The sequence below is a fragment of the Pipistrellus hanaki genome, assembly GCF_964339955.1.
Source record: "Pipistrellus hanaki genome assembly, chromosome: 11".
Taxonomy (NCBI): Eukaryota; Metazoa; Chordata; class Mammalia; order Chiroptera; family Vespertilionidae; genus Pipistrellus; species Pipistrellus hanaki.
In genome coordinates this window covers 13,724,639-13,736,242 of record NC_140513.1, presented here as the reverse complement: position 1 = coordinate 13,736,242, position 11,604 = coordinate 13,724,639, and the positions used below count along the sequence as shown (strand labels likewise).

Below are 11,604 nucleotides of genomic sequence, written 5' to 3'. Positions count from 1 at the left end.
TTTCAACTCTTCACACAGTAGCAGCGACTCATTCTCCACTTCCAGCCATCTAGTAGGAAATTGTGCATGTGTTCCTGGAATAGTTTGCATGCAGCTTATGCAAGCTAGGGTGGGCATAAATGACCCTGTCCTCTAAATATCAGGAACCTGTGCTCTGATTGCTGATTGTTGCTTCTCATCATGGAAGTACAGACAGTCAGGCAGCCATTGTTGTTACACTTTCTCCCGTTGTTGCAATCCCTTTATCCTCCAGTTGAGACTTCCAGGGGGTTAAAAAGGCCAATGCCTCTTTGTCCTCCCTTCATCCCCCCACCCCTTTGGAGGCCTATATTAAAGAACAGAACATTCAAAAACAACTATATATATGGGGAAAATTAGAAAATGACTATGCATACCCAGAGAAAGGCTCTGAAAAGACCTTAAGTTACACTTAAGCTGATCCTTGGCACAAAGACAGCTTACAACCAAAAAAGCAAAAATAAATTAATGAAAATGAACAAAAAACAGCTAACGCCAGGGGAAGGATGATAATCTTATTTACAGAGTTATCACAATATTAGATTCAAATGTAGAAGTTCAATAAAAAAATCACAAGGCAGCCGAAGCCGGTTTGGCTCAGTGGTGGAGCGTCGGTATGTGGACTGAGAGGTCCTGGGTTCGATTCCGGTCAAGGGCATGTGCCTTGGTTGCGGGCACATCCCCGGTGGGGGGTGTGCAGGAGGCAGCTGGTCGATGTTTCTCTCTCATCAATGTTTCTAGCTCTCTGTCTCTCTTCCTTCCTCTCTGTAAAAAATCAATAAAATATAATATTTAAAAAAAAATCACAAGGCATACAAAGAAACATCAAAATATGGCCCATTCAAAGAAAAACAACAACAACAATAACAGTAACTGTTCTTAGAGATGACCCTGACAAAGTCTTTAAAACAACTGTCAAAGATGCTCAAACTATAGGATGATTTGAAAAAAGAAAGTCAAGAAAACACTGTATAAATGAAATGAAATTATCAATAAAGAGTGAGAAAATAAATAAAAAAATCATTCCAGAGGTGAAAATTATAATAATTGCAATGAAAATTTACTAGGGGGGTTTAAAAGCAAATTTGAGCAGGCAGAAGAAAGAATCAGTGAAGTTGAAGATTGGACAATGGAAATTATCAAGTCTGAGGAATAGAAAAAGAGATAGGAGAAAAGTGAATAGTGCCTAAGAGACCTATTGGATATCATTAAGTGACTCAAAGGGGCACAAGAAGAGTTACTGGTGCTTTTTACATATATGTGTGCATGTGTAACAAACCCAATAAAGTGTACAAACTGTTTTATTTTATGTAAATTATACTTCATGTCAATTTAAAATCTATATATATAAAAGGCTAATATGCCAAGTGTCCAACCATCTGACCAGTTGCTATGACATGCACTGCCCATTAGGGGGCAGACATTCAATGCAGGAGCTACTATGACACATACTGGCCATTTACAGAGAAACAGCACCATGAACCTGGCACCAACAAAGTCCCCCAAGTGGGACACAGGCCCTGCCACCACCTCAGAGCAACACTCTACCAAATTGCAATTGACGCTGTCAAGACCCCCATGGCACAAAATGTGGCCCACAGCCTAACCCGGCCAGGAAATGGTGGCTGTAGACACCAGGTAATAACGTCACATAGCAATACCCAGCTTTCTCTCTCTAGTGACTAGCCTCCTTAGAGTTTCTTCAGCCTAGGAACACACTTGCTTTACAACCTTGTGGAAACATTTTACACTTTAACCAAATGTCTTTAAAGTCTTTTCCCGTACCTCATCTCATTTGATCCTCACAGAAGTCCTGGAGTAAGTAGATAGGAGACTCAGTGGAATCCTATTTTCTTTACATTAGCCAGAAAATGGAGATTTAGAAAGCTTAGAAATTTGACCCAAATGAAAAGTAAGAAATGGTGGACCTTGAAAATGATTTCAGGTTTTCTCACTGAGTAGAATATAGTCAAACACTATTGCAATTAAATATTTTACCCTTTGTTCTCCCTGCATGATCTACAATAATAATCTGCTTCGTGTTGATATTTACTGCTGTGTTGCTGACAATTATCTGAAAGAGAAGTTGGAGTGCTTCACTGGGCTGGAAAAAGTTTAGCTAAATCAGAAAGCAGGTTTAATTAAGCAAGTTTATCTATATATATATAAAGCTCTTGCTGGCGCCAATCGCACGTGTGTGTTTCCATCTGTCATTGTCGTTTGTGAACTTGGCTGATGTGTCTATTAGAGAGATAGGGCTAATAGCTATATTAAAGTATTTCTTCTAATTAATTTCCTTTCAATGTGCACAAATTCATGCACCAGGCCTCTACTGTATTATAATGCTTTAAAAAAAAAAAAAAAAAAAAAAAAAAAAAAAAAAAAAAAAAACGACAAGAAAGAAACTTATATGATCCTACTTTTTTTTAAATGGGACAAAATCCAGTCCCCTGATAATGATAAAGAGAAGTTACAAGCATGTGAATTGTTATGATTACAAGCATCTATTATAGTTATTTCATCATCAAGAGAATCTGATGACATCATAATTCACAGAAGACTGAAATAATAAACACAAAAATCAATAATAGGTTACCTGATTTATGATTTTTCAAAGGTTTCAAAAGTTCTTGCTTGACAACTGTCTGCCCTCTTATGATTCTATGTCTTCCCAAGCCACTACACCATAATTAATTCTTCAAAGAAGAAACTGTATAAAATTCCTGTGTGATCTTAGGAAAACAAAAGGTAAGAGTTTGTCCCTAATTTCAATCAAATTAACCTAAAGCCAATTACTTTTCTGCACACAGACTATTTTATATCCCACAGATTATATATTACAAAGGAGTTTTGATGGCTAAAATTCCAAGGTCAATGTACAAATAATCTAAATATTATGCTTTAGCCTCCAGTGAGTGCTCTGAACCAATTATATATTCAAATACTTTGAGAAGGGACACATATTTGATACTGTTATCAGTTCTATCACCTATCTTGGAATGATCAACTTCATAAGATTATTTAATTACAAGTAATTAAGTTTTCTTTATAATTATACAACTCTTTAGAGTCCTAGTAAGTATTTTCATAATTATCTCTTTTCTCTAACACCCCATTCTGAAAGAGTTAGGAGAGGAAGTTGTATAATTTTTCTGAAGAAAAGAGTCCTTTGTACTTTAGAAAAGGTGAACAAAGTTTATAAGATCTCTTGTATCAAGACCAGAACAGTTAATATTTTACAACTGGGTGAATAGTTAAAATGCTGTCTCTTCACTGACTCAATTCTATTTCAATATAAAGCAATATCCAATGACCAGCGGTGCCTTAAATCCCAGAAAAAATCTATTAAGTTATCTAGTTTAAGTCATAAGAGGGATTCATAAGCTTTTTCTCTATACATTGTGCTTTATTTAATCTACTTTCATGTTTCTGTTTCCTTCCAGTAAAGGATGAGATACAAAAGAAAAACAATTCTTTTGTTATTGACTTTATTATCTCTATGGGCCTTGCAAAGAGAGTATCAATTCAGGTAACTTTAAAAAATGATGAATATTTTATTTTGGTGTTTGGTTTAAGGATCTTGTTATGTCAGAAGGTTCTATGCTCATCCTGATAAGTCAGAATGCAACTGTATCAATCCAAATACACCCAAATATAGCCAAATGACATTCAAATATAACAGCATAAATATTGCCTTCAGCATAAAAATTCTTTGTTTCTAATGAAATCAAAGCTAAATGTAATTTGTGTAGGCCAATATGTGTGAGGAGAAGCAACATTAAACTGCCAAGACAGTTACTGTATAATTATGGCAATGTAATGTTAGTAAGTACTATGGAGAAATTTGTGCCATTTTTAAATAGGTTTCTTCTTTAAGAAACATCTTTAATATTGGTGTCTTCAGGCACTATGTATGGTATTTGCCCTCCACATACTTGAGACAAGCAGAAAGACTTCATTTGCTATTAGCAAATTTCATTGTTTTAATGATGTTTTTCTCATTTGTAATTAAAAATAGTTATTTTTTAAGATATAGCATATGAGTAATATTAATCAGTCAAATCACCTCAGTAACTTTTATCATGTTCATTACTGTAATCTATAACCAAAAATGTACTTGGCATATAATATGTGTCTTGGTCCATTCAGGCTGCTATGACAAAATATCATAGACTGGATGGCTTATGAACAACAGAAATTTATTTCTCTCGTTCTGGAGGCTGGCAAATACAAGATCAAAGAGCCAGCAGATTTGGTGTCTGGTGAATGCTTGTTCCTGATTCATAGAGAGCCATCCTCACACCAAGTCTTCATATGGTGGAAGGGGTGAAGGAGTTCTCTGAAATCTCTCTTAAAAAGTCATTCCCATTCAGGAGGGCTTCACCCTCCCGACCTAATCATCCACAAAGGCTCTGCCTTCTAATACTATTGGGAGTTAGGAATTCAACATATGAATTTGAGAGGTACACAAACATTCTGTCCATAACAGTATGCGTTCATTAAATATTTGGTAAAATTAGGTAATAAAATGAATAGATTGACAGTATAACTCTAGTCATCTTAAATGTGAAAACCCTTCATATAAGTTCAAAAGTAAATAAATGTGTGTGTTTTTTTATTTATCCTAAGCACAAAGAAACTACAGAGGATATATCAATGCTGGTAAGTATTTATAAATATGCAATGACCTCTTCTTTGAGGACAAAACTGGTTAGAGGGCACTGAAAAACCTGCAAATCCTTGGTTCCTACAGGCAGGCTAAATCAAAGCAGTTTTACAAACACATATTGGAGATATTCGTTTAAGGTCAGAATAGTAGGAGTCAAAGAGCAGAGTGGCAGAGGTGCTGCCTCTGATAGAGGAGTGCGAACTGGTTAGGAGATTGAGTTGTAGGAATCAGAATTCAGCCTATAGGAACCTTGTGCCTTTTAAATATATGGGCAACCCACAGGAATATAGTTTTGGCTAAAAGACTCTCAGGAGATTGCATTAACCATCTGCCACCTATCAAATCATGCCATCAGAATGATTGCAGAAAGGGGAAAAAAATGTGTGCAGAAAGGAAAACTTCCCCAAATATTGTGCAAGATCCAATATCATTATATGTTAATTTCTTCTAGTCATGGGAACCCACATAGTGAAGTGAAAGCAACTTTCCTTTCTGATGCTTGTTGTGTCCAGGGGTCTTGTCTCTCTGATAGTTCTATGATTTAGAAGACCCCCACTAAGACTATGACTCCATACTTGGGTGAGCTGTGCTATGCATGAAAATAATATAATAAGAAGGCTTTCATGAGCTAGGCAGAGTATATTTCCCCTGTATATAGCCATGACTAACAAAGGGCAGTAACTTTCAACCACCTGAAAATAGAGGAGGAATGGGTTAAAATGTTTTCTGGCAAAATGTATTCAATTCAATACAATCTAACAGTTGTTCTATTACCTAATCAGAATTCTATAGCCCTATCATACTAATACTCATCATTCAAAGGCATCGTTGTCAGTGGAAGTGGGTGTTAGGAAGAATGCCACAACTCATTCACACCTCTGATGTTTCAGCTACTCTGAACTGTGTACTAGGCACAAAGATAGTCCCCTAACATAAGATTTAACCCCATCCTCTTGTTTTGTTGTTGTTGTTGTTTTTAAATATATTCCATTGATTTTTCACAGAGAAGAATAGAGAGGGATAGAGAGTTAGAAACATCAATGAGAGAGAATCATCGATCAGCTGCCTCTTGCACACCCCCTCCTTGGGATGTGCCCGCAACCAAGATACATGCCCTTCACCGGAATTGAACCTGGGACCCTTCAGTCCATAGGTCGACGCTCTATCCATTGAGCCAAACCGATTTTGGCTAACCCCATCCTCTTGTTAACTTAGCCCAGAGTCAGCTCTCCAAAGGTATCCTAGCCATAAAGTGTATAGCAAGTAGGAAAAGTAAGGACTCAGGCAGTTTCTACCCATCCTGTGATTATGGACAAGATAATAAAAACTCTTTGTGCCTTATTTCCTTATCTGGTAAAATGGGGATGATAATAATAATAATAATAATAATAATAATAATAATAGTTCCTATCTTTTTTTTAAAAAATATATTTTATTGATTTTTTACAGAGAGGAAGGGAGAGAGATAGAGAGTTAGAAATGTTGATGAGAGAGAAACATCGACTAGCTGCCTCTTGCACACCCCCTACTGGGGATGTGCCCGCAACCAACGTACATGCCCTTGACCGGAATCGAACCTGGGACCTTTCAGTCCCCAGACCGACGCTCTACCACTGAGCCAAACCGGTTTCGGCAATAGTTCCTATCTTATAAGTATAGATTAAGTAAGATAATACTTAGGAAAGTATTTTTATTTTGAAGTGTCTGTGTAAACTTCAAGTAGAAGACTTCAGAATACAGTTGGATATATAAATCCTATAATCCTGGGAGAAGTCTAATTGTACATGAAAATTTGAAGCCATAGGAAAATGCCCAAGAGAGTGTCAACTGATCAAATAAAGGGCCTCAGAGAAACCCTTCTGAGATTAATAATCAAATCAAGGCTTCTGAGCAGGATATTTAAGGCTAATCTTAGACAAAAGTAGAAATTTATTTCCATTGTGGTAGAAGGGAAAAATATTGTATTCAGCACTATAGGTTTTTTTTTTTTTTTAATATATACTAGTGGCCCAGTAAACGAAATCGGGTAGGGTCCCTAGGCCTGGCCCTCCTCCCTTCCCTATCTCCCTCAGCACACTGCTGCCCACTGCTGGTTGCCTGCCACGTTCCACGCCACCTTCTGGTGGTCAGCACGCGTCATAGCGAGTGACTAAACTCCAGGTCTGCCAGTCAAACTCCTGAGGGACAATTTGCATATTAGCCTTTTATTATATAGGCTATATTTCAGAAAGAAAGGGAGAGGAAGAGAGAGAAACATCAATGTTGAGAATCATTGAGTGGTTGCCTCTTGAATGCCCCCTACTGGGGATCAAGCCCACAACCACAGTATGTACCCTTGACCAGAATCAAACCTGGGACCTTTCAGTCTGCAGTCTGATGCTCTATACATTAAGCCAAACCACCTAGGGCACTCACTATAATATAAGTAAATTTGGATGTGAGATGACAGAAAGTTGAGGGAGTTTTCATCTGATAGCTGCTATTTTCCCTTATTATTAGAATAAGAATGATAACTATGGGAATAAAGATTTCTGGGAAGCACACAAGGTTAAGTTGAGGTTGAAAAATCATGATTTTTCCATGCCACTACTAAGTTCATCACTGTTTTTCTTACTGCTTCGTGCTCACTTTGCATTTTATATCTTATTATAATACAGCCCATGATTTGATAGACACTCAAGTTATCTCAAACTCCAATAATGTATAGTGTGACTCTTCACATTATTTTTCTTGATAGGTCTGCGAATACTGTACCAGAATTAAATCTATCAGACTGGTTTTCCCCCAGGTAAGAATGCCAAATCTAACATGTGAGATTAATCCATAGATTTTTCAATAGAAATTAATGAATGGCAACAGTCTCATGGCTGGCATTCAAAATATGGGAGAGCAGATGGATCTTTGGTTACATTTGGAAAAATAAGCAGTGGCCTAGACCCATGGTCGGCAAACTGCAGCTCGCAAGCCACATGCAGCTCTTTGGCCCCTTGAATGTGGCTCTTCCAAAAAATACCACAGCCTGGGAGAGTCTATTTTGAAGAAGTGGCATTAGAAGAAGTTTAAAAAATTTGGCTCTCAAAAGAAATTTCAGTCGTCGTACTATTGATATTTGGCTCTGTTGACTAATGAGTTTGCCAACCACTGGCCTAGACCCATTGGGAATGGACATTAGGACGTGCATCCTCCATGAATGTGTAAATAATAAAAACTCAAAGGTCCTAGAATGATGGCAGGTCAAAAGTGTAAGGGTGCATTCGAATAAAAAAATAAAATAAAATAATAAAAAGCTTAAGCCGAAACTGGTTTGGCTCAGTGGTAGAGAGTCGGTCTGCGGACTGAAAGGTCCCAGGTTCAGTTCTGGTCAAGGCATGTACATTGGTTGCGGGCACATCCCTGGTAGGGGGTGTGCAAGAGGCAGCTGGTCGATGTTTCTCTCTCTTCGACGTTTCTAGCTCTCTATCCTTCTCTCTGTAAAAAAATCAATAAATATATTAAAAATAATAATAATAATAAAAAATAAAACCTGGGTGTATTGGACTCTGAGATCCATACCTTAAAAAAAAAAAAAAAGCTTAAGATTAAGAGGAAATGCTGCAATCAGACACAATATTTATATATAAATAATATCTAGTGCAATGTTATCAAAAGTCATTTTGTTCATAAATCTTATGTCTTTCTTACAGAGCATCCATGAATGCAACTACCAACTGGTTAGCTCCAGTTGTGTGGCATGACACTTATAAAGAAGAAGTACTGGAAAATTATTATGCACATCATAAAATTACTGTGGGGCTGACTGTGTTTGCTGTGGGAAGGTAGGTACTACTGTGTGTCCTATACATTCAGGCTTTTTATTGTAGAAAATGAGATATTATCAATAATTCCACCAAAAAAAATCTAGAAAAATAGAGCAAAATAAAGCCAAAGCAAGCAGAAGGAAATAATATAAGAACAGAAATCCATGAAATTGAAACAGAAAAGCTATAGAAAAAAAATCATGAACAAAAAGCTCATTCTTTGAAAAAAAAAAAATCACAATCATCCATTTATTTTCTGGCAGAGAAAAAAAAGACAAAAATTACAAATATCAGGAAAGAAGCAGGGTATATTCCTCAGACCTTCGGATATCAAAAGGTTAATCAGGGAATAGTACAAAACACTCTATACACTATATTTAACCACTTAGATAAAATGGGCTCTGAAACTACCATAACCTACCCAACATGAAATAGACTATTTGAATGCCCTATAGCTACTGAGGAAATAGAATGTATAAATTTAAAAACTCCCAAAGTCTCCATGCCAATATGGTTTCATTGGAGAATCCTACCAAATATTCATTGAAGAATTAATATTAATTTTATACAATATCTTACAAAAAACAGAAGAGTCTAAAACTCCCAGAGTTTCCAGGCCAGCATGCTTTCATTGGAGAATTCTACCAAATATTTATTGAAGAATTAACATCAATTCTATACAATCTCTTACAAAAAACAAAAGAGGAGGGAACACTTCCCAATTCATTTAATGAAGCAAGTGCTGCCCTGATAGTGAAGTTATACCAAAAAAGTACAAGAAAGTATTATATAAAGTTGAACAATGTATCTATTATTTATTGAAATTATAGTTTTGAAACATTATTAAATAGTTATCTTATCTAATAAAAGAATAATATGCAAATTGACCGTGGCTCTCACCTTGCACTGGACTCTGTGCAGTTCCCTAATCTCACCAAGTTTCATTCACTCTTGTGAGGAATTCCTCTTCTTTCCCATTGTCCACAGAACCCATGAGGAAGAGCAAAGGCAGATAATTTCACTTTCTTTTATACTACTAAAATTCAACTCAAGAAGCATATCTAATATTTGGTTGCTTACTAGCATTTTTGGGTAAACTATAGTCAGTATAATTCAAATAGTATGTGTTCCACTAAAATATAAGAAAATGAACTTGTTTCTTTTTTACTTCACAGGTATAATGAATTCTATTTGTTCAGCTTTTTATCATCTGCTAATGAGCATTTTATGGTTGGCCAGAAAGTCATAATTTATGTTCTGACAGATAACTTGTCCAAGATACCTTGGATACACCTGAGACCCCTCCGGACAATGAAAGTTTTTGAAATTAAGCGAGAGAACAGATGGCAAGATATTAGTATGATGCGCATGAAGACCATCAGTGAGCATGTTGTAGATCACATACAATATGAAGTTGACTACCTTTTCTGCATGGATGTGGATCAAGTCTTCATGGGGAAATATGGATTAGAGACCCTAGGGGAGTCAGTAGCTCAGTTACATTCTAAGTGGTATAATGAACATCCTATAAATGTACCTTATGAGAGAAATAACTTATCAGAAGCATACATACCTATTGGTAAGGGAGACTTTTATTACCATGCTGCTGCATTTGGTGGCACTCCCATTCAGGTTCTCAGCATTGCCAGAGAGTGCTTCAAAGGAATCATGAATGATAAGAAAAATAACATTGAAGCAGTGTGGCATGATGAAAGTCACTTAAACAAGTATTTCTTTCTCCATAAACCTACTAAACTCTTATCTCCGGAATATAGCTGGGATATTGGTACAAAACATACTGGTGAAATTAAAGCTGTTAAAATCCGTTGGGCTCCTAAGTATTATAACGTTGTTAGAGAAATACATAATATTGAAGACATTCCTTTAAACTTCTGAATTTAAGATTATCATTTTGTCTTATATCTTAGATAATTAGCCCTTGACAAATTTTAACACTAAAAAGTCACTAACAAAATGGCAAGCCCACCAAGCAGCATACTCATACTTTTATTTTGAATTGTACAAAATGAGATGTAGCAGTTGCAGAAAGAATGTGTTGACATCAGATGATAATTTAGCTATTTCATATTCTCTGTGAAAGTTGAGGATATATTATTTGTTGGATCGCATTCAACAAAATAAAACCTGTCGCAAGAAAGTGAAACTTGAAGTATTTTTATTGACCAAAGTAGGTATTTATGCATTTCTCATATTGTTTAAGGAATTGTCTAAAAGTGTGGGTAAGGGAAAGTCACTGCAACTATACCAATATACTCTTTTTTTTTTTTTTTTTTTAAATAAGTTTTTATTTTTCATATTATTACAAATGTTCCTTCCCCTCCCCCCCCCACCATTGCTCTCCTCCACCAGGTTCCCACCCCACCCTCTGCCCTTTCCCCACTCCCCATTGTCCTCATCCATAGGTGCACAGTTTATGTTCAGTCTCTTCCCACGCCCCCCCTCTCCCCTTTTCCCCAAGAATCGTCAGTTCACTCCCCTTCCATACATCTGATTCTATTATATTCAACAGTTAATATTGTTCATCAGATTTTTTTAATTTCCTTGGTTTTTAGATTCACTTGTTGATAATTACGTATTTGTTGTTCATAATTTTTATCTTTGTTTACTTTCTCTTCTGAAAGAACCCCCTTCAGCAATTCATATAATTCTGGTTTGGTGGTGATGAACTCCTTTAGCTTTTTTTTATTAGTGAAGCTCTTTATCTGGCCTTCGATTCTGAGTGATAGCTTTGCTGGGTAGCTTATTTTTGGCTGTAGGTTCTTGCTATTCATCACCTTGAATATTTCTTGCCATTCCCTTCTGGCCTGCATGGTTTCTGTTGAGAAGTCAGCTGACAATCGTATAGGTGCTCCTTTATAAGTTACTACCTTCTTTGCTCTTGCTTCTTTTAATATTCTCTCTTTATCTTTTGCTCTTGGAATTTTAATAATGATGTGTCTCGGTGTGGTCCTCTTTGGATTCCTTTTGTTTGGAGTTCTGTGCGCTTCCTGGACTGTAAGTCAAATTCTTTCACCAGGTGGGGGAAGTTTTCTGTCACTATTTCTTTCAGTATGTTTTCGATATCTTGCTCTCTCTCATCTTCTGGAACCCCCATAATTC

General features: G+C 36.4%; 1 protein-coding gene across 2 annotated transcripts; it reads left to right on the top strand.

Moving 5' to 3' along the window:
- Positions 1-2,415: 2,415 nt before the first annotated feature.
- Positions 2,416-10,663, top strand: LOC311630343 (N-acetyllactosaminide alpha-1,3-galactosyltransferase-like). 2 transcript variants are annotated; one of them, XM_084899249.1, is made up of 5 exons: positions 2,416-3,547; positions 4,648-4,680; positions 7,425-7,475; positions 8,371-8,502; positions 9,660-10,663. In XM_084899249.1, exons 1-5 carry the CDS (start codon positions 3,468-3,470, stop codon positions 10,378-10,380), a joined length of 1,017 nt encoding a protein of 338 aa, XP_084755375.1. In that variant the 5' UTR covers positions 2,416-3,467; the 3' UTR covers positions 10,381-10,663. The 2 variants fall into 2 exon arrangements, with proteins under 2 accessions (XP_084755375.1, XP_084755376.1); XM_084899250.1 differs by lacking the exon at positions 7,425-7,475 and having other exon boundaries at positions 3,472-3,547; positions 9,660-10,661.
- Positions 10,664-11,604: the final 941 nt, after the last annotated feature.